The sequence below is a fragment of the Anastrepha obliqua genome, chromosome 5 (genome assembly GCF_027943255.1).
Source record: "Anastrepha obliqua isolate idAnaObli1 chromosome 5, idAnaObli1_1.0, whole genome shotgun sequence".
Lineage (NCBI taxonomy): Eukaryota > Metazoa > Arthropoda > Insecta > Diptera > Tephritidae > Anastrepha > Anastrepha obliqua.
In genome coordinates this window covers 41,240,431-41,264,432 of record NC_072896.1, presented here as the reverse complement: position 1 = coordinate 41,264,432, position 24,002 = coordinate 41,240,431, and the positions used below count along the sequence as shown (strand labels likewise).

At 37.6% G+C, this 24,002-nt stretch overlaps 2 protein-coding genes across 3 annotated transcripts in view; one reads left to right on the top strand and one right to left on the bottom strand.

Moving 5' to 3' along the window:
* The window catches only part of LOC129248396 (uncharacterized), a 63,815-nt gene extending 57,581 nt beyond the window's left edge, over positions 1 to 6,234 (top strand). Inside the window, exons 1-2 of one of the 2 annotated variants that reach the window (XM_054887928.1) lie at positions 3,158 to 3,451; positions 5,270 to 6,234. In XM_054887928.1, the coding sequence (XP_054743903.1) occupies positions 3,304 to 3,451; positions 5,270 to 5,919 (798 nt within the window). In that variant the 5' untranslated portion in view covers positions 3,158 to 3,303 and the 3' untranslated portion in view covers positions 5,920 to 6,234. Of the gene's footprint in view, positions 1 to 3,157; positions 3,452 to 5,269 lie in introns of those variants that run through there. The other variant, XM_054887929.1, reaches the window with a different exon arrangement.
* Positions 6,034 to 24,002, bottom strand: part of LOC129248395 (cyclic AMP-dependent transcription factor ATF-4) — a 34,898-nt gene continuing 16,929 nt past the window's right edge. The window contains exons 4-5 of the mRNA XM_054887927.1: positions 7,272 to 7,495; positions 6,034 to 7,182 (exon numbers count right to left, since the gene is read on the bottom strand). Coding sequence (XP_054743902.1) covers positions 6,484 to 7,182; positions 7,272 to 7,495 — 923 coding nt within the window. The 3' untranslated portion in view covers positions 6,034 to 6,483. The remainder of the gene's footprint in view (positions 7,183 to 7,271; positions 7,496 to 24,002) is intronic.

Genomic DNA, 24,002 nt, shown 5'->3' with positions numbered 1-24,002 from the left:
CAAACAAAATAAAGTAAATTCATTTGGCGATTGAGATGAAAGATGACAAATAAGAAAAGTTTGCGCCTGTAGTTTTAATATTTAATAAATATAATAAAAAACCGAAAAATTAAGCCCGACTGGAATCAACTTGTTGGTCAGGTGTCGACTGAACTCTAAACATGATTCTGGTTAGTGAAAGAATTTAATTCTTTGGAACAGAGTGCTCCAGATCTTTGACCTGGTTAAGAATTCGTGAAACGGATCACTTTTCTCCCAATATAAAGCGAAATAGAAAGCAATTAGATTTTGAACACTTTTTATTAAGACGAAATTTCATCAAAATACTTAATTTCCCTTCTGCAGGCATTTAAAAAAAACTGAATCAGAAACCTTCTTTCGTTATAGATAACTTTCGCAATTTTTTTAATATTCTTTTTTTAACAATTTTTACAATTTATTAGGTCAAAACGTACTCTAAAAACAAGCATTACTTTCTATTTCACTTTATGTCGGGAAAAGCGATCCGTTTCCCAATTTTTCGTGTGTGTCTATTGCCTTTCTTCATTATCTTATTATTACGAGCATTAGCAACAGAGTATCAAGCAAGTAGCATTGCTTCAGTACATATTGTGGTGCAGGATACGGCACTCGAAGTTTAACCAACTTCAGATCGTTCGTCCAGCCTATGCCCATGCATTTGTTAGTTGGCTAAATGACAGTCCAGAGTATTGTTTACAAGCGCGGAAGCATTTTGCCGAGAGTAAACGCGAAAAAAGAAAATCAGTAATGGATTTCAAATGTAATAGTTGATTGCATTATATTTGGCTGGAAAATCACAACCAGCGATTGTTCGTGAGCTCGAGCACCCTAAAGTAAATAAAATTTTTGTTTATCGCACCATTGCTCGTTACAATGATACTGGTAGTATCACGAAACGTCATGGAGGTGGTCATCAAAAGACTGCAACGTCACGTGGAATGGTTCAAAAAGTAAAGAAGCGACTTGAGCGAAATCCCCGACGAAGTGCCAATAAAATGGCGAGAGAATTGAAAATATCTGACCATAACATCCGCCGCTGAAAAATGATCTCAAAGTCAAGCCTTACAAGATTCAAAAGACGCATTATCTCACACCAAAGCAGCAACAAGTCAGACTTGAGAGGGGGAATGACTTGCTTCACTTGACCGAAAGCAATCAAATTCCGAACATTATGTTTTCTGACGAGAAATTTCTTTCAAACTGAGCAATTCGCAAACTCACAAAACAATAGGATTTATTTAATAGACCGTTCATACGAGAATTTGAGTCATCGATTGGCCATCAGGAGACAGCACCCACCACAGATAATGGTTTGGGCCGCTGTAACCGCAGATGGAAGCTCTTCAATCGTTGATTTGAAGCCGTGGACAGACAAATATTTTGATGGCGGACAATGGACGTTTCAACAGGAGTCGGCACCGTCTCACAAAGCTCTTGTGGACCAAGAATGGCTAAATAACAACGTTCCGAACTTCATAACGTCCATACAATGGCTCTCAGAATCACCAGACGCGAATCCGATGGATTATTCTCTTTGAGCCATTTTGGAGAGCAAAGTCCGAACTAAAAGATTCACCAGTTCGGAGGCGCTGAAAACGGCCATTGTCCGCGAGTGGTCCAAAATACCTGCAAGTCACATTCAGGCAGCTTGTAATTCCTTTCTAGACCGTCTCAAGGCCATAGTCAAGGCAAAAGGTGGTCATATCGAGCAAAAGTAAACTAATTCTTAATTTTGTATTATTTTCACACATTTTTACCTTGCATTGAATAAAAGTAATTTTCCAAACTAAATTTATGGCCTTTTTAATTGGTTACACTTCGAGTTCCGGTCCCTTGAATGATTGATTGGCTCGATCACACCTTAAGATACTCGCATGATACTGGCATACTGTTTTATATTAAGCAGATTAAATTTGAATATTGTAACATATTTAATTCAAAAGCAAACGCTGCATTTTCAACCACTTTTTCTTAAACTGACTCCTTTTAACTCTCTTCGCCATTTGATTCGACCCTGACAAGCCGACCGTTGTCAGTAGAGAGTGACCGAATATCGATTTTTGAGGCCGAATCAAACCGAACATCGGCCAATTTCAGATGAAACCGAACCGAATATTTTAAAGGGTCCAAATAGTAAACAAGCAATGATTTTTCCTTTTCAGTAAAAAAGCGCAGCTTGTGCTTTAAGCCTCAGTCTCATTAGTTTTAGCTCATAACATTTAAAAAAATAACAAAAAAAAAAACAGTTTTAGTAAATATTTAATTGAATAATTCAATGTTGGAATGTAATGTCTCATTAACTTATCGGTATTTTCACCATCTACTGGTATGGAACCGCCTTGCAACATTGACCAATTGCCTACTAGGCATACTCGCTAGAGGAGCAGATGGGCTTTGATACCAGTATTCATAAATTTTTTTTTTTTTTTGCAAAAACTAAAATTTCGAAAACTTTTCGAATACAAAAATATTAAGAAACGTTCGCACAAAGTTTGTCTATTTTTTGACCGAAACCGAAACCGAACTGAAATATTATGGCCCAACATGGCCGAAGCCGAATTTCGGCCCATCTCTAGTTATCAGAATTACCTCGATGGCAATACGTAACAGTTTTACCGACCTTACCCCACATCTACATATTCTATAAATTATGTTAAAACATAAAAATTTCAGTTGGGGCAACGAATTTCACTGTTAAAACATATCTGTCTCACCAAATTTCTTACCATCACTGCTGATATCAGCTGTAATTTCGTAGTTTGACCACTAATTTTTCTCAAAATGAATTGAGTACTGGAGGTGGCGTCTTCCCAAAATAGTTACTTCATTTTTCGCGATTTTTACAAGACTGACGTCAGGTCTCTTACCATTACAAAACAAACAAAAGGAGGGGAAATTTCATGTTTGTGAGAATTCAGTGAACGGTTTGGTAATATTGTGATTTGTGGGATTTAAACTACTCAAACTATTGAAAACGAAGTGCTGCGAGTTAAATTGTGAATATTTATATATATATAATTGGCGCGTACACCCTTTTTGGGTGTTTGGCCGAGCTCCTCCTCCTATTTGTGGAGGGACCTACAGTTTCAAGCCGACTCCGCACGGCAATATTTTTTATGAGAAGTTCTTTCATGACAGAAATACACTCAGAGGTTTGCCATTGCCTGCCGAGGTGCGACCGCTATTAGAAAAAACTTTTTCTTAATTTTGGTGTTTCACCGAGATTCGAAACTACGTTCTCTCTGAATTCCGAATGGTAGTCACGCACCAACCCATTCGGCTATGGCGGCCGCACAAATGCATATGAAGCCTCCAAAAGCTGTTTTTTTGCAAATAATGCCGTGGCAAGAAACCGTGTGTGTGCAAAATTTCTGGAGTTTGGTTGTTGATGTTTGTTTCTATTGCTTTCACCTACTCTTCCTCTTCACAAGTAAGTAATTCTACTTTCCTTTGCTTGTAAATTCAGCAGAAAAGACCTGAGAGTACTGACGGGTGTAATCACAGGGCACAACGTCTGTGGTGAGCATATGGCTGTCATGGGGGTCGCAGACAGCCCAATATGCCTATCCTGTCTTGAGAATGACGGCACTGGAAAGCATTTTCTCTGTAGCTGTTCAGCGTTTCCCAGAATCAGATTTAGGATATCATACTCTTCCGAATCTCTTAAGATTTCTCAATGAATCCAAGAGATTTGTGAAAGAGTCATCTCAAACTAATTTATCCGCCTTACTACCCACTTTTTATCTTTCCTATCTCCATTCTTTCTACTGAAATCTATCCGGGTGTAGTACAATGGTTGTTGTAGCAGCATAAACATTCCCCATACATATACCTATGCGCCATTTGCATGCGCGAATCCAGCCAACTGATCTTCTTGATGTCATTTTGAGAATGCAATGTTAAGACAGCAAGGTGCCCTCATGAGGAAACGGGTCCAAGTTGAAACATAAATTTCACAGATGTTAAAACAAATTGAGTAGAAAGTGTATATGTGGGTTGAACGAGACTTAGATATACTACAATACTACAACAATCATAAATGTGATTTTACCGAAAAGTTCTCAATTTGCAAGCCATCATTGGATGTTGTCACTTATGACTTATAAATATGAATTTCCTCCAAGTCAAAGTTTCTTCCAAAAAATAGTACACTTTTCGAATTGAAAACCTACTATAAATATAGTATGCAAAGGGTCTTTTTCAAAAGTGACGCCGAGATGTCAGTAGTTAATAATTCCTAGACAGTACCTTTTTTGTCATCTTTGACATTTGTAAAGTAGGCAAATGCACAATTTTACACGACATAGAACAACGCCTTAAAATTGTTGAAACTTATTATGAAAATGGTCGATCTTTAAGAACAACATATCGCAAAATTCGTGATTTTTTTAGTGAAGAAGGTTGGTGAAAAAGTTTGAAAAAACTGGTTCTCTCGAGGATAGGCTTTTGCACTGGCAGACCAAAAAGAGAATATCGCTGCTGTAACACAAAGTGTGTCTGCACCACCTTCAACGTCTCGACATTCGCAACAATTAGGCATTCGTGAATCGACTGTTTGGCGAATTTTACCTGTAGGCGTCCACCTGTCATGGACATTTAAATTATTTAATTCTTCACATATAATTGTTAAGAGCCGTTAACAGTAAGACCTTAAAAAATCTAAATTTTTACAACCTTTTATTTTAAGTAATTAAAAACAACATTATCCAAGAGGTCAATAGATCATGGAGTGATTAAGGAACATGCGTACCAGCTAGACTACTGTGGCCGCAAATAAATGCGAAAAAGAAACTGTTTAGGCTTTCAAGAGAAGATACTGACTTGTATAACCGGTCATTGGCTATTTGGCAGGCATTCCATGAGATTAGGATTAGTTTTACCCATGAATATTCTAGAAGTTGTATAGATGAGGAGTAGCAGTTGAGCACTTCCTTCGCAATTGTCCAGGCTTAGCTAAAATCAGAGCAGGTTTTCCAGGTAAATAGGTTTTCCAATTCTCTTACGGAACTGACCGACATGGGTCAATCCTGCGCTTCTTAAGAGCCACTAAATGGTTTCACAAAGAAAAATAAATGAGGTTCCCATGTCGCCCGGTGGTATCACAACGGACCTGTAAGGTCCAAGTGAGTTAGTCGTACATACCGACTACTAGCAGTAACCTAACCTATTTTAAAACAACAACTAGTAGGCACATCTTTTGAAATACCCTTTACATATCTGCAATCTAATTTTTTACATATTTACTTAGTTTTGCAGACGAAACGCATCACAATGAAGTCCCTACTTGAATTGAACGACGACTGCCTCATTGAAATATTTCAATACCTTAGCCTTGTGGAAACCTTCAATGTAATCGATGTGCACAATAATCGACTCACAGACATTGCCCGGCAAAGAATCGCAACATTCAAGGAGTTAAATATTCAAATACGCGAATTTCCAAATTTCACATCGAAGCAGTTACAAATTATTGGTGCAAGTTTGCGCAGTCTTATTATGAGTGCCGGATATTCAATACCAACGCAAACAGTGCTAAATATAATAAAACCACTTTGCGAAGGTGCAGCCACAACCAATCAACTGCGAGAGTTTACTCTAAATTATGTATATTTTAATAAAGAAATTTGCCATTACATCGGAAATGTTGCAACAAAACTTCAAAAACTCAATTTAAGCTATTGCCAATTAACGGATGAACTTCTAACCGAATTACTGAAGAAATGCACTAATTTAAAAGAACTGCACGTTTTAGGGAATTACACACTGAACGGATATTTTCTGCAAAATCTTTGTATACCTACATTGCGTCTACTCAAGCTGGAACAGCATGCGGAGTGGAACTTCTCTCTTGAAGCATACAAAATTAAGAATCCAAATATTCAATTAATAACAATATGAGTTTGTCGAGTGCGTAAGGAATGTTAAACTATTTAATATCTTTTCTTAACGAATTACTTTTATTCTATAAGTATGAAAAAATAATAAACAATCAAATAAGAAACACTCAAAACATCTATTATAAACCCCTTTTTTATTATTGTATTTGTTATGCGAATTGAAGACATTTAGCGCCTTCAATTGAATTCAGAGCAAACTAAACAATTTTTACGCATACATAGTTATTGAAATGCTGTTAAGATGGGTTTATACTTCGGCACTATGCACACGTTATGGGGAGAGGCTCGCGAGTGCAAGTGGCAAAATTAGTTCAAAGACCAATTACGGCCTCGTCATATGTGCCAACTTACAAACGCGAACCATGTTTAGTCTTAATTTGTCTGATTTATTACAATGTTTGCGTAACAATAATATAAAAATTCATAGATACAAATATGTTTTAAATGTTAATTGGAAATGATATTTGTTTTGCTGATCAGTTGATTTGTTGGCATATAATGACAAGAAAATAAGAAAATATGCTTGATCTCCGCTTGCAGTGCTGCATTCTTACACGTTGGGTGTTTACTTAGTGCCCTTTTTCTTTTTGTAGAACTCCTTAATGAGGGTTTTTAAGTACTTAGCTTCGCGTTGACGCTCGGCCAAAACGCGTTTTAGCTCTTCATTACGCTGTGTAAGTTGTTGTTCCTCATTTAGTACGTTCTCCATTTCGACTTTTTTCTTTTGGCGATAACGTGTAGCTGCATTCTTATTTTGTTCCTTTTTCCGAATTTTGCGGTCCTCTATGCCCCGTCCGTATGGACGTGTACGCTTCTTGGGTTCCGCAGATTTTGAAAGGACCGATTGAGAATTGTCGTCATCGCCATTATATATAGGCGAAGAGCTGGCTGATGAAGAAAACGACGAATCCGGTGACCAATCCTCATCGGTTTCTACGGACTCTGGGCGCGATGCTGTGGAGTAAGAAGACCATGACATGGACTCGCACTCATCGTTCAAATTGGGTAATTCTTGAATGCATGATTTCAGAAATTCATCTACGATTTGCGAGTTACGTTTATCGTCATCGGTTTGTGCAGCTTCTGAGGGTGTAAAGGGTGCTTCAGGATAATAAGGAGCAAAATGTGAGCTGTGGCTGTGCAACGCTGGTGCAGACGGTGGCTCTGGTGTTACCGCTGGGGAAGGGCCAGTGTGTGGTGTTAGTACCTCACTAACTGTTGCTGGAGATATCGGAAGCAACTGGTGCTGGGCTATGTTGTTGAACTGTTCCCCAAAAACAATGAGATACAATAATTATAAGACAAAAAAATGTATAAATATATCATAAAGTATGTATGTATATGTATTCTTACATTCACCACATGTTCCGTTGGTACAGCATTTAGTGAAATAGTCGCTGCTGTTGTGCTAGTCTGCGGAGGAGATTGCGGAGGTGTTAACGTGGTCAGGACAGCGACTTCGAAATTTTCCGATTTTAAAGTGTCGATATCGAACGAGTTGTGTACTTTCGTCACCGGATTCGGATGTGCAATGGTAGAGTCAACATCCAATAGTGGCAATTTGTTATCGGGCCACTCTGAAAATAACAAAAGAAAATAATTAATTTCAAAATTAAGACGTGATTTTCCAAAAGCAATAAATAAATATGCGGCCCATTGGTTCACTTCTGATTGGATTACCTTAAAACTGCCGTATTATAGGAAAATAGCTAATACATTTTTTTAATTTTCAATAAATTTTTAAAGTTGTTTTGTTATTTGGGTTTAGTAAGATGCCCCAAAACCAAAAAAAAAAGAGATTAATATTTTTGTCTCTCTCATTTTTTAAATTTTTCAAATTTTAGCGTTTTCAGAGTCCCCATAAAACATAGTTTAAACAACTTTTTTTTTAAATGTGTGAAATCATAGGGTACCATAAATAAAGAAATACCGCACTAGGAAGAAAAATCTGCATATGGCTTTTGTAGATCTAGAGAAGGCTTTCGATAGAGTGCCTGGGCAATTAGTATGACTGTCCTTAAGATCCGAAGGAATACCAGAACAAGACATCAACCTATTCAAGGCATGTACCACGAAACCACCACGCAATTATTTATATCTGGCGGACTAAAGCAAAAGCTCCCAGTCAGTACTCAGCCCGTTGATTTTTAACATTGCTATGGATCATCTGATAGCTAAAATTCAAGATAGACCGCCAGGAATATCCTTTACGCTGACGACATAGTCTTAATTACGGAATACCTCGCTTACCTGGATAGAATAATGAACACTCGGAATGAAAAATTTACAAACAACGGAATGCGCATAAATGTGAATAAAACCGAATATCTGCGCCTACCGTTTGGCGAAGAGGAAACAGACCAACGAGAGGCCCCCTATATCAATGGACAGCCAGTAACAGTAACAAGTTCCAAGTACATAGGATCGATCGCTTGCTAAAATGGAAACATTAACGAAGATGTGACACGCAGAGTTAATGTGGCGCGGTTCAAGTGCCGCAGCCTAGCGGGCGTCTTATGTGGCAGAAAAATTCCATTATCGATTAAGGGAAAGGTGTACAAAACCTGCGTGAGGCCCGTAATGCTGTACGGGTCGGAATGTTGGGCAACGCAAGCTAAGCACAACCAGAAGATGCACGTGGCGGAAATGAAAATGCTTAGCTGGGCAACAGGAATAACGCGCGTAGACAAAGTGTAAAACATCAAGGTACGAGAAGATATGAAAATTTCTCCAAGAGAAAATGGGAGAAGGCAGGCTAAGATGCTACAGACACGTAATGCGTAGATACGAAGACTACATCGTGAAACTCGCCATGAACATAACTGAGTCAACAAAACCTAGAGGAAGACTACAATCGACCTGGCTAAATACGATACAAAGGGACATACGAAAGTAACACCTTGATGATGATGGCAATAGCATAAAGTTTAATATCAAGTTCTCTTTCGTTGGTCAAGTCGAGAAGTAAAGGCACTAGATTGGACATTTGACTTTGAACTTTAAAGGTTCAGTGATGGTTGTGGGAGATATAAATGACAATGAACATATGGGCCGCCCAAAATCAGTGATCACCGAAAACTCCATCGAAATTGTTCGTAAATTTATCAAAAATAAACCGAAATCTTCGTTGAAATTCATGGAATCGGAGGTGAAAATCTCCAAAATATCGATTTATCGCATTTTAACTGATCATTTGGGCTTACGAAATATCTGTGCACGTTTCATTCCGCACAAGTTAACTGAGGACCAAAAATTGCTCAGAATTCAACATTTAAAAGACCTGATTAAAGAGGCGAGAAAATACAAGAACTTCCTTTGCAACATTGTAACTGGTGATGAAATGTGGTGTTTCCAACATGAACCTGAAACTAAGCGTCAAAGTGCCGAATGGAAGGCTTCAGACGGGCCACCACCCAAAAAATCGCGTTTGGAGACGTCAAAAATCAAATCGATGCTCATTTGTTTTTACGATTCCAAAGGAATTGTCTACACACAAGGAGTTCGTGCCAAAGAGCCAAATCGTCAATGCAATTTTCTTTATTGGCGTTTTGAAGCGTTTGTTGCATCGCATTTGTCGAATTCGCCCTGAATACCGCTTATTGCATTGTAATGCACATCTAATCGATCCACTCTTGTGACTGATTTTTTGACTAGAAATCGCATTTTAACCATCAATCACTGACCGTATTCCCCTGATATGGCTCCCTGTGACCTCTGAAGGACTTCCAGGTCAATGACTTGAAACACTCATTCGAAAAGCTTTTAGATCGTGCAAGGCAGTGTATCGGGGCCAGATGGAACTATTTTGAATAAATAAACTCGAAGTTATCAGAACAGAACAAGGCTCCTGTCGTTTCTATTTTAGCTCAGTCTTGTTTATTTTGGACTTCTGCTCGCCGCTGCTCTGCTCACTATATTTATGTTTGGCCCTGTGCCCGCTTGACGAAAAATTTCCAAGTGAAGACAACAACAAAGTTATAGAGCAAGATTCGTCGCTAGCGAGTATGGTTGTACCTCAAGAGAATTGTGAGAATAACGTCGGCTGAATAACGTCATAGGCATAGGATTCGGCAGCAGAATTCTGCCCGCTCTTTTCACACATATTCACATGCTCGTCAATCAGTCGTTGTTCAAACGGCAACGAAGAACCGTGAGGGGAGATTGCATTTTTTTCATATATTACCAACATAATCTCAATTTTTTCGTAAGCAAACCGCTTTTTTGATTTCGGTTAAGTCAGCCAATCAGTCGATTCCTTCAAAATCACTGAGAGCCGGTTAATGATCACAGGTTGGACATACCTCTGCATTCTGTACATCGTGGTCATAATACCTGATGCTATAACTCACTATATTCAATGCTGCCATTTCACTTTTCTGTGAATTTACTCACCAAGTGCTTTGAAAAATTTATTTTGGCAACTCTCCTTTTGCCAAGTGTTAGCAAGTGGCGAATAGATGAAGCAAAGGGTATAAATGAACATATCTTGGCAGCGCTGCTATAGAGCTGCCTAAATTACATTTGTTTGTTAAAAATAGTAGTGAGTTATATTAGTTTTACAAGGTATAATCATACTCGCTAACAATAACTTTGTTGTTGCTTTCACATGCAAGTTTTTCGCCAAGTGAGCTGCGCAGAGATAGTAAACAGAGAATAGAAGAGGCCTATGTATGTAGTAACTAAACCTAGGATTTTGTAACTTCCCGCTGTTTTATGAAATAAGCAAAAACAAAAAACAAAAACATTTAATGGATCTGTGAACGCCTCGGTAACAAGTGGTTCTTTATTAGTCAAAAAGTGATGCAGAACATGATAATTGTCAACACAAGTGGAGCACACATAACGTTTACCAATGGCAACAGTAATAATTATAAACAACCATACATCCATATAACGCAATCGCCAGTGCGACTTTCTATGGGGTGAAGCGAAACACTTACGGCGACGACGGTCCAAAAGGTTATCATCAACGTCCTAATTATATTATATACACACATTGTTCGTATATAAGCAACTATGTAGGGAAAAGTGGAGGCGACACGCTATGAAACCGAAATAAATGGGGAGGGGGTAAAAATGATGGAGGACAAAATTGCGATTAGAATGCGATTGCTTTGAAATATCTGAATGCGAGTGTGCTATTGTTGTTCCAGTTACTTTGCAGCTGCTGCTTATTTTTATGAGGTAAAGGCGAAAAATGCAATGCAAATGGCATTACGGCAGCATAATATGCATGTATGTACCTATGTACATACATATATATATGAATATGTGCATAGGTGCCAACGCCTGTTAAAGCATAAAAATGTTAGCTTTGAAAAAAAGCATATGATAAAATATTAACTTCAATCATTGGTAGCATTTTAACTGTGTACATACATATATATATATATATATCTACAAGTATGTATGTATTTTGGCCTCGGTCTCATTTAGCGCAAGATTTTCAAATACATATATATCAGCGTACACACATATACGCGCACAAGTTAACATTCTTGGATTGTATGGGCGTTTAAGAAATTAGTTTATTATGCGTACATATATAAATACAGTAAAGCACAAAATGTTCACAAAGTTCAAAAAGTTCTCTTAACACTAGACATACCAAGCATTGATATACATATACCTATCTCTACCAGCCAGTCATTCTGACCTGGACGTCTTTTGAAATAAAATATTTATTATTTAGACCTCAGATAAATAAGGATCCTTGCGCTTCTAACGAATGTCAACTACTGCGATCAAGACCTTATAAAGGTTTTTCCAAAAACAGGTGTTATTTTATATTAATAAAAATGGAAAGATTCACGCTTAAACAACGCATTGAAATTATTAAAATTCACTATAAAAATGGTGAAAATTTGACAGAGACGGCTAGTAAAACTCGTACATTTTTAGGTCATCGTGAAGCACCTTATCGAACCGCAATACAGAAATTGGTGAAAAAATTCAAGCTGTTGGGACAAGTTAGTGATATGAAGAATAAAACCCGTGCACGTTGCTCAAGAATAGCCGAAAATATTTCTGTTGTAGACAAAAGTGTTGAGAAAACCCTGGTTTGTCCATTCCTCGCCGTTCTTTGGAATTGGGCATTCCACAAACGTCATTACACCGTATTTTGAATAGAGATTTGTGTCTTAAGGTTTACAAAGTCCAGTTAACATAACAACTCAAGCCGGCCGATAATCAACAACATCGTGTCTTTGCCGATTGGGTCGTTTAAATGCATGAAAATGATCCGGAATTCCATCGAAAATTCACCTTGAGTGATGAGGCCCATTTCCACCTCGGTGGCGTCGTCAACAAGCAAAAATGTCGGATTTGGGGCTCAGAAAATCCAAGAGTTATTGTTGAAAAGCCTATCCTCAAGGTGTGACTGTTTGGTGCGGTTTATGGCCCGTGGAGTCATTGGACCTTACTTTTTCGAAAATAAAGCTGAAGCCACAGTTACGGTGAATGGATTGCGCTATCGAGAGATGATTAACGATTTTTTATGGCCGGAATTAGATGGTATTGATCAGTACAACATTTATTTTCAACAAGACGGTACTACGTCACACAAGCAACGAAACCATTGATCTTTTACGCCTCTAACAACTCTTATTGGAAAACCCTTTATATACTCATACACCTTCAAATCCCCAGTATATTACTAGAGCGAACACAAAAATAGTATCAGCAGCGACAACTCTTTTACGAGGGCGGAAACTTATTCCCATACCCAATATATGCATACCTGTTTCAGCAAAAATAATTATAAAAATATTTACAATATTTATCGGATATACATAAGTAAATAAAATTTTCAGATTACAACATACAACTTTACAATTTAAATTATTGGAGAAAATTTAGGAAATAACTTTTAAACCGTTAATTTCGACCAGTCGGTATATCTAGTGTTAAAAGAGCCTACAGAGACCTACAGGCCGAGGGGCGGCCGCTATTAGAAAAACTTCATTTTGGTGTTTCATGCACGGAGATTCCAACTTGCGCACTTCCGAATGGTAGTCACGCACCAACCATTCGCGCACGGCGGCCGAATTTATTAACAATCATAAAGAATTTTTAATAACATTGTTTAACTAAGTTTAAGGTAGATAATTTTTTGACACAAACATTACATTTTATTTTTATTATACGTCAGGGCATGAGCGCCGTATCACTCATGAAATACAAAAATGAATACATTAGCTATTACCAAATATTTCATAATGTATTGTATTTTTATTGTCATAAAAAGCAACCAACTATTAAAATAAAATAAAGATCATATTCAACAAAAAACAAAGAGAGAAAAAATAATAATATTAACTAAATAAAAGGCAAATAAACACAACGCTTGCCAGTAAACGCTCGAGCGCGACTGGCGTGCCAAAAAAATAGTCAATACGCGTGAGTGCGTTATCGGCACGGAACGTGTTAAAACACAAATATTTTAATAATCGTTAGGTATATTAAAAATGTGTAAATTTTGTAGAATTTTTATCAATGTACTTATAAAACCAATAGATAAATACAAAAGCTCAAAATTATTCAATCCATAACATCAACTAAAGAGGCTGCAAATGTATGCGCACTTTCGTCCCTTGACTCAAAACCGAATTATTTACAGATTACAGATTTGTGTGACCTCCATGCCGTATGGAGTTGCCTGTCTTCCATCGGTCGCGTCCGCAGGTGGCGAATTGGGGAACGCTTGGGAGATATGCAGGGTAAGTGGGAAACGAAATTACACATGCGGACCAACACGGCCAATACCAGCTTGGAGGTATAAGTCGTGTTCATCCATCACCAGGCGCTAGGATAGGCGGCCTAGCAACCTTGATAACGAATCATTTAATGACGCCCATATTTCGATCCAAAACATCTGAATAGATATTTTGGCGAGCTATGAGTTATTGGTCTGTGAAGCTTCCCTTTTTAAATAGCTCCCTAGGTATTCAATGAGGCTCACATCTGAGAATTAGGAGAGCAATCAAGTTATTTTCGCGGTATATTTAGGATCATTTTCCGCGGCCGCTGTAGCTGAATGGGTTGATGCGTGAAGTGCACAGTTTCGAAACACCAGGCACGAAAAACCAATTCAAAGAAAGTATTTTCTAATAGCGCTCGCTCTTCGGCAGGCAATGGTAAACTCCCGAGTGTATTTCTTTCAAAAAGCTCCGTATGAAAAACCATGTGCCGTGCGGAGGCGGCGTAAAACTGTAGGTCCTCCCCCCTTTTAATGAAACAACATCCAGACGTACTGCCCGAATTGGAGGAGGAGCTCGGCTAAAGTAGCCGATAGAAACAAAGAATTAGACTGATCTGGCTTAAACTTGGTGTGTGTTCTTCCAAGAGATGCTAGTAACTAAACATAACCTCGATTCGCGCCAACAGTACCATCTCTCTGACTTCGGGCACACTTTTCTAACGATCCTCGTACATATCCTGGATAAAAAAAAACCAAATACATCTCATTGGCTGCGCTTCGGTCCGAATATGAGCAGGCTTAGCTCGTCTTTTGCGTAAAGTGAGTAGAGCTCAAACGTACAGAGCTGAGAAGTGGCAAATGTAATATAAAACACCTAATATGTATGTATTAATACATTCACAATATTTATTTAGTTACATTGAAAGAAACAAATTAATTAAAAAGCAAACAACAACAACAATACATACGAGAATTGAATTCCCATAGCTGCTTCGTTCAGAAAAACACGAATGGGATTTGTGCATGAAATGTGTAATATATAGAATATTTTTTTGTTTCGGAATCTAGAGTCAAACAATACGCGCATTAGCATATATGAAAACAAAACAACCTCATTTACATAGAGTTAGTAATAATAAAAAGCAAATCTAATACTATGTAGGTACATATGTACATGTAGTAGTGTGAGCAGCTTCATTAGGCTAAAAGTTCATTAATACATTGTTTCAAAAAAATCTGAATTTTTCAGTGACTACCCGAGACATATCGACTTTCCCCTCCAAAATGCCTTAAATATGTACCTGTCAAGAAACTTTGCGCCACGTGTCCCACGATAGATATTGAATTTATATGCCACGAATGAGGTGGGCAATACGATTAAAAGATGCTAGAGAGTTGTTTTATTACAGTAGCACTTTAAGCGTCTGGACACACTGGAAATGCTAAGTTGCAGTGTCATCGTTAAAAAATCCTTCGATAAACAGCAAATCTGGGCTTTTGAAAACTTTATTTTATATGCAATGAAATTGTAAACTTCGGACAGGAAATTGTTCGGGCAGTCTTTCTGGTGTCATCCGAGAGAGGTTCTAAGAAGCATCAATTGAGATTGTCCAATTTCAGAAGTAATATTTTTCGGCACACAAATCTCGTTGCTACTCGTCAAATGGCAACATTTGCAAAAAAAAAAAAACAATACTAAACGGAGAGATCTACTTCTTAGTGGGAAATTTTGTGACCAATGAATGTGAATGTGAAGAGTGGACGGCTTGGGATGTTACTGAGGACCACAGCCATTACAGAGAAGTCATTTTCCATGAAGATAATCTAGCAAGTGTGTCTGGTCAACTAAACGAATAAGCTTCTTCTTCTTGATTAGCGCGATAATCGCTTACGCGTCTTTGTCCGAGTTTAACAAAGCGCGTCAGTCGTTTCTTTCTCGTGCTAACCGGCGCCAGTTGGAAACACCAAGTGAAGCCTAGTCCTTCTCCACCTGATCTTTCCAACGCAAAGGAGGTCTTCCTCTTCCTCTGCTACCACCAGCTGGTAGCGCATCGAATGCTTTCAGAACTTTCGGACTAAGCGAACTAAGCGTACTTATGTATTTAAATACGACACTAGAAAGGGAGAAAAAGAAGGCGGTGTTGCATATACAAAGTGACGCAAAATTAATCATCCAATTTTGTTTTTGAACAACTTTTTTACTAAATAAAAAAATTATTTTGATATTTAAAAATTTGTATTTTGACCTTAACGCATCAAGCCACAAGTGTCAAATATGAATGACGTGTGACGCCAGTTACAAAACTTATAAATTATCCGATAGGGTGATAAATTTTATGCCACCTGCTACTTACACACATCCTGCAGGCATGCAAAATGCTTAGGGAATGTGGGAGCCAAGGAGATATTAACATTTTTTCCGATAGTTAAGCCGCGATCAAGTCTCGAACGACGCCATGGTGCAGATCAAAACTAGTCAACCCCTGTAAGGAGAATTCTCAGGAAAGCATGGAGTTTCATTTTTCATGAGCTATTTCGAAAACCCTTTGGCCTCAGTGCAATAGACGGAGGACTCAGAAAGTCCTTTGGACTCCTCGTCATTCAATTTCCAAACTCGTAGCTGTGTTTACCGATCATTGGACGATCAGCACACAAGCGGAAAAGCTAGGTTTACCATTTAATCCCCATTGCAGAAGCTGTGGGGACCGTTCAGAGGAGGAGACTGTTGAGCTCTTTTTCTGTAAATACCTGGGTTTGACAGCTAGCCGATTAAGGTCACTATGTGCTCCATTCGTCAACAGCTTGGGGCAATGCTCCAGCCTAAATCCCTTCAAGCTTCTCCCTTACATCAACAGCTCTGGTTGACTGTAGATATCTGCCTGTTGGAGGTCTCATAATGAGCAGTACTTCAACCATTTCACCCACCTACCTACACGCACATCAGTACCGTGCCAGTTCAGTATCAGTATCTGTGAAAAATATAATATCGTTGCCTCATCTTTCCACATTAGAGGTACGCTTTACTAACCGATACGACAAATTCGTCCTCACTTTAAAGTGTCCGCAATCCATCAAAAATTTGTTAAATACGAAAGTACGGCAACACACGAGTAATTTATTGGGAAAGTAAAATTTGAATTTAAATTGACTAACAACTATTTGCTGTTTATAAAGAAATTCAAAGAAAATCAAGCTCAAAATTTTAAATGGAATACCAACTGGCCCGAAAATTTAATAAGCGCTTGAAAGCGCGGAAATGCATTTACCCATAAGATTAGGTGACCTGTAAAGTTAGAATTAGTTGAGAAAACAGCCCTTAATTTTAAATGAACCTATTCAGACAAGTCCGGCAGAGTGACTTTTTTCACTATCAGCGCTGCTTCAGCGACCAGTTCGTGATTTGTAAATACGAAATACGAAAAAACGAAAATTGTGTTGGTGATATATGAAAAAAATCAACACAGCTCCTACTCAGGCTAATCCGTTGCCGTCTGAACAACCACTGAGGGGGTGGGGTGTGAATACGTATAAAATAAGTGGGTAGAATTCTGCTTCTGAAACCCCGGTGAGGTGGCAGCCGAAGATACTTGCTCCATTTCGTTTTTCACCATAGCTGAACCTGGTAATCAATCATCCTTATTCCATTAGAAGTATACCGAAAACGTGGTGCATACTAAAGTATGATAGATTCTGATTCATAATGAAGTGACAGAGCACTGATGTGTGTAAATAGACCATTAACCTCCACAAGATGAAAATACCATGCAATAGTTTTGTTGTGTATATACATAGGTACGCATGTGTTTGATCATTGACAATGTTAGTCTTAATTGATACTGTGTATGTAATAATTTATTATAAGTGAATTTCAAATAACTAAAACTGGATTGAAATTTCAACATTTACTAGTTGTAAATAAAATACAAGTTCTAAATAAAATCAATACTGGGTAGAGAACTGTGTACAACATTCCAAAATTAACATACCCGTTAGCAGTGCACAAAAAACAATAACAAATTAAAAGCTTCACAATGACAACAAATGAAACTTACTACTGCACCTATAAACAACATTACTAGATAGTAGTGATATTGGAAATGTTGCTGAGCGCAATGACAAACGCCCGCCCGTCCCTGAGCCGTGGAGCAATTCGAACACCTGTGCGAATGAGCGAATACTTCAGCATGCCTACATATAGAACTTTTACGAGGGCAGAGGAATGCAAAATTATTATTTCGCGCGCTATTTACCCCCGCGTTATTTTATTAATTCAGAAGCAGTCAATAAAAAATTCTACTTGTCCACTTTCCCCATTTCCAGAGGATTTTAAACACACACAATGGTTATTTAGTTAATATGCAATTAATGCAAGACAACTTGTTTTCAATAATAGTGCACGTGGATAATTGTATGTGTGCACAGGGTGGTCCAAAATTCAAAAAAATTAACAATAATAATTTTTTTCGGTATACGATTGGTTTGTTTCATGTCATTCCTGTAGTTGCCACGGCGGATCCCCAGTAGCGCATCCTGTTAACCCAGTTTTCCAAGACATTAGTGACGGTTTCAGGCACCATCTCACGAATGGTTTGTTCGATTTTCACCTTAAGAGACTGAATCGTAATGGATTGTTTGCATAACAACGGTTCTTCATGGCACTCCACAAAGAAATCTAAATGGCGCTCACCGTCGACCGAACGGAGCCAATTTATGTCATCGCTCTAAGATCCGCACCAAACTTTACTCTCTTTTCAGTAAACGACCTGTTTGGACTAAACAACATTAACTTTTGAAATAAGTTTGCGATATTTTCCCAACAGAGATATATTCACCAGAGATTTGATACTGGCTTTCTGTCAAGATTACCAGCGGGAAAGACCTGTCACTGTGAATATAACATAATTAAAAAAAATAGTGCATTTGGTGTGGACTACCCTATATGTAGATACTCGTACATTAATATAAAAGTAATTATCATGACCCATTCATTTCCTTTAAAGATTGTTGTTTCATTCTACAAAATACCTCGCATCAAATATTTTACAGCATGGTCCACCAACCGACTAGTTGCAGTTTGCAGTAGCTTATTTTGTAAACTCAATTTTGCAGCATATTTTCTCGAGCTTCGGCACTAAACTTTGATTTTATGTTTCAACCGTTTCGGTAGGTAGGTGAAATGGATGAAGTACCAGTCTGGCTCTCCCCAAGTAGCACTAAAGCGCAGTTGTAATACCATTATGAGATCTCCAACGGGCAGTTTGATGAGATTTAGGTAGAAGCATTGCCCCGAAGAATGGAGCACCCATTGACCTTAATCGTATAGCTGCCAAGTCCGGACATTCACAAAATGCTCAACAGTATCCTTCTCTAAAAAGTTTAAATGTAATTCCCTTAATTATCGAATTTGCGAATGTTTTTAATATTTCTCAGCGTTGTTCAAGCGAAAAGCAGTCCTTTGGTAAATTTCTTAACTAAATTTCTGGCACATCACATCACGAGATTTTGCTAAGTCAAGAAAATCCATAGTTCGAACCGAGAATGATAGTTTTGGCCATCCCAAACAAAATTGTGAAAGTAACTTCGTCTGCCACGTCATAGGCATAGGATTCGGAAGTATGGTAGATATCTGCCCGCACATTTCGCGCGTATTCTTAGCCTCGTCCAATCCGTCGTTTTCAAACGGCAACATAGTAATATGAACGAAGACTTGCATCGATTTCGGCAGTAAGTTCTGTTTACTAGAAAGTTAAATGACGCCTATATCCTTTGTTGAGCATTTGGCTTCCTTTAATTTGTGTAGTTCGCCTGGATGTTGTTGCATAAATGAAGGGTAGATAGACAATTTTTTACGAAGAGCTTTTTTATGGCAGGTTCGACATTGGCAGTTGAGTGGCGACCGCTTCGAGAGAACCCCTTTTCTATTATTTGGTATTTCATGCCCCCAATGTGCCGGCCGCCGTAGCCGAATGGGTTGGTGCGTGACTACCATTCGCAATTCACAGAGAGAACGTCGGTTCGAATCTCGGTGTAACACCAAAATTAAGAAAAACAGTTTTCTAATAGCGGTCGCCCCTCGGCAGGCAATGGCAAACCTCCGAGTGTATTTCTGCCATGAAAAAGCTCCTCATAAAACTATCTACCGTTCGGAATCGGCTTGAAACTGTAGGTCCCTCCATATGTGGAACAACATCAAGACGCACACCACAAATAGGAGGAGCTCGGCCAAACACCCAAAAAGGGTGTACGCGCCAATTATATATATAATGGGTTTTGAGCCCGAGCTCTACCGCATTGTAGTAATATATAAACTGATGCGACTAAGGCGGCCAAATCACGAGCTTTGTTCAAAAACAGTAAATGGATGGAAAATTCTCATAAGCCAAAGATGTCAATGGATTAGAGACTAAAACCTATACTGACTTGAAATTGTGGGGACAATGGAGAGACCGAAAACCATCTACATTTAACGAATATATTTCAACGAAGTCGAGACCTTTTATAAATCAAAGGTGTGCAGAAAAAGTATTAAAGCGTACTGCCCGATAAGAAACTGCCACACCCTAGCACTCAAAGTTTATGTAAATAATTTATAAAAAAAAATAAAAACAGAATTAACGCAATAACATTGAAAGGCTTCTTCTGTAAATTTTAAAGTTATAAAAAATCGTCAACACGTGTAAGAAAAAGTCAATTATGACATACATATACATATATGTAGGTATATATACTCGTATACATATATATTAATTTTATCGGCATATTTTTCAGGAAGTCGATTTAATGAGCTTCAAGCAAACGATAATGCAGGCTTTTTATAGAAATGCACATATACAAGTTTCTTTCCATTTTTTTTTTTTTTTTTTTTTTGATACAACACTAATTTGCATACATGTGGCGTCATATACTGAGCATCGTTGAGTCTCCACAAAATTTGGAAAATAAGGAAAGGAATGAATTTAAAGATACCTTTCAGCCATAGTGAGCCCTCGCCCTGTTTTGCTTGATGCTCCCTCTTTTGATCATCGAAGCCGCCGTTAACGCAGAAGGTCTAGTTAACTGTTCTGAGCAGATGGGACTGAAAAAATACCAGTGGTATTGCTGATTGGCGACTTTTCGTGGTTCAATGACCTCAATGTGATCAGTATAAGACAGTTGCATTTTTCGCACCATCGTCTATGCATCTGCCATTCCCTCGCTAAGATCAAATAAGGCGCTTGTGGAGAAAGCGTGTAAAAACACGAACAGGTGAACTGTTTAAAACAGATTGAAAGGATCATGAAAGCAATGCAATGGAAGGTGTGCAGTCTAAGTGTACTTTTCTGCATTGTTGTTTCTGAGTTTCAACAAAAAAATATAGAGAAGTTAAAAAGTGGGAAGGAGAAGTAGTCGTAGCTATCTTGCCAGCTGGTCAGATTGCTAAAGAACATTATTTTAATAATAGATTCAAAATTTTACAAATTTCGCCGTGAAGCCGAAATACAATACTTAAACTATATTATTTATGGCTTATATAAAAGGGGCATTGGCATTCTATACGTACTATATATGTATGCATATACACACACACGTGTGTGTATGTAAAGCACAAATATGCACATATGCATGGTAATCATTTATACTAACCATACGTGTGAAGCGCCATGTAGGTAGCGCTCATATTCGCAGCACAGCAGGCAGAAAATTACTCGAATCGAATGAAGAAAATATTAAAAACAAAACAAATATTAAACGAATAAACGAGGCGCGTATTTAACGAAAACGAACTTTAACTTTACACGCGGCGATTGATGCGAGAATTAATAATTTTTGGCGAAAAACAAACGACGAGAATGTGAGAGTTAATAAGTTGTGATTAAGATAAATGAATTACAAATATTGACAAAAAATTTTAAATTTACTAATACATAACAAAAAAAAAGGACTAACTACTAATGCTGAAAAATTCGATTACGTCCTATTTCTTATCAGATACTGAATTTTGAGCTAATTTTTGTAAAAAAAATTTGACAATAAACGTTATGGGAGTACGAAAAAACGAGTAACGAACGAGTATTGCGAATTAAGTTAAAAAAAAAAAATCACAGCGAATTTTGGGAGTTGCGATATAAATATTGCCTTTTTTGCTTGGCGGAAGTTTGTATATCGAGTTGTTTTTTTTATTTTTATTTATTTATTTTTTTTAAATAGCTAAGGCTTAAAAAATACCGAACTTTTGTTTGGTGACAAAAGTACGCTTTAATTGAAATATATATGTATATATATATATATAATTTTCTTGTAAGTTCTTGCTTTCAAGTTGCAGAGTAAGCACTTTGTGGATTTATTTATATTTTTTCTTTTACTTATTACGTGAGTGTTCTTTTTTACTTTTTCTACTTTTTTACTTAAAGTTCATGGCAATTGTTGGGCAAGCGGTTGTAACCGGTATGAAATGGTCTTGGCTTTGGATATGAACGTTTTTGTCACGTTACCGTTACCGAAATCGTTAGATACCGAAAGTGTCCGACACTTGAAGTGGTGACTTTTTTTATTTAGACTACTGCTGCTGCTACTGCTGCTGCTGTTGATAGCCTTAATGTTGTCCTTACAAGGCACTTTGACGCCGCTTCACCAATTTCTGCGAGTTGAACACAATCTCACGGTTCCATGTATAACGATATCCACAGTGCGGTATCATGCTCACGGTTGAGCTCGTAGTGCGATAATTAAGTTAGTAATTGTTCTTGTAGATGTTAAATATTATTTATTTATGATTGGCGCCGTTTTCTCCAGCTTCGAAAAAAGGCCCCCTTTCTTTGACCTCGTAACGCCTCGTCCAAGTGTAAGAAAAATGTTCAATACATGCCACGTGTTGCGCCAGCACAGACACGCCGCCGAACTCAATGCATTCGAATCAAAACACTTTTTTACGTAGTCGATTGTTAGCTGCTTTTACTTCCGTTTTAGCTTTGTCAATGCCACAGCACAGTTTGCGCGAACGTTCGATTAATTTGACCAGTTTTTCACTGGCGCTTTTATTTTTCAGTTACTCTTTATGCACACACACATTTGTATGTGTGAATATGTCTACACATATTACAAACACTTGCAAGTGTTTGATTAATTTACACATCACAATCAATATTAATAATTGAAGTTTCAATTTCCAATTTAAAAACAACACATTCAAAATGTGCTAGTCACTTAGGTTGAAATTGAGGGAGATTGATTTGTTTTTGAATCACAAAAATGGTCTCTGTCTTCTTCGATGGAAAACTACTGGGCCACAAACGGTCAACTAAACGTATAGCAATAATCGAGATTGAACTTTTATGCCAAGCTCAGATGATAAAACTCGAATTATAACATTAAATTGGAGATAAAAAGCACTGGCACATATGTATGGTGTGTTGTTGCTCGAACGATTGTAAGTTTCGAACTGTGCGATTGTTAAATCAATGCTTTTGAATTTGAATTTACTGAGCTCTAAGTCGCGCTAAAAACGTCTACGGAGAGCAGCGTCTGGCCGTCCTATGTATGAGTTAATGTTCGTAACACGTTCACACAATCACCCAACGAGCAACAGAAAATGTTCTTGCAATAGTTGAGAAACTTAATATATAATTCTCATTCTCTCTTAAGGGGGGGGTAACGTTAATTCATGGAAAAAAAGGCACATTTTTATGATTTTTTTTTTGATGACACAGTTAAAATTTATTCGTCAAATCTTTTACTACATAAAACTATAGCATTTGAAGTATATTTTGTGAAATTTTCATCCAAAAATATTTAAAAATACGGCAATGGCAGAAATTATTCGGACGCATCTCAACAAAAAGTAGTTTTGCGGTGCCCCTCATAACTCGGTGTTAAATCATCTGAAATAAAAAAACCAAAGTTATTTCGTTAGATAATCGTTTTCTCCGGGTAACGCCGAGAGGGTTTTTTGAAATTAAGAATTTTTCGATTTTTGGGAACACGTTAAAGTCAAAAACACGATTTTCGCGTAAAAAATCGGTGAATTAGTTACCGTAAAAACAAAAGTATCAACAAATTCGAAAAAAACTCTTCGGCGTTACCTTGTAAAACATCTACAGAAAGAGTGTTCAAAATTTCAAAAGGATCGGTGCAGTAGTTTCAAAGTTATGAGGGGCACCGACTTTGAAAACGTAAGTTGTGGGAACAACGCTTTAAAGTACAAATGGCGCGCGGTTGAGCCAGGTAGGTAGCAACACTTACATGGCTGTATCTTTGTAAGTTTTGCTCCGATTCATCTAAAATTTTCACAGAATATTCTTGAAAGGTTCTTCATTTAAAAAACCAAATAAAAAAAAATGCACAAAAAAAAAAATTAAAAACGTTACCCCCCCCTTAAAATGATAATGCAAATCAGAAATATTCTTGGA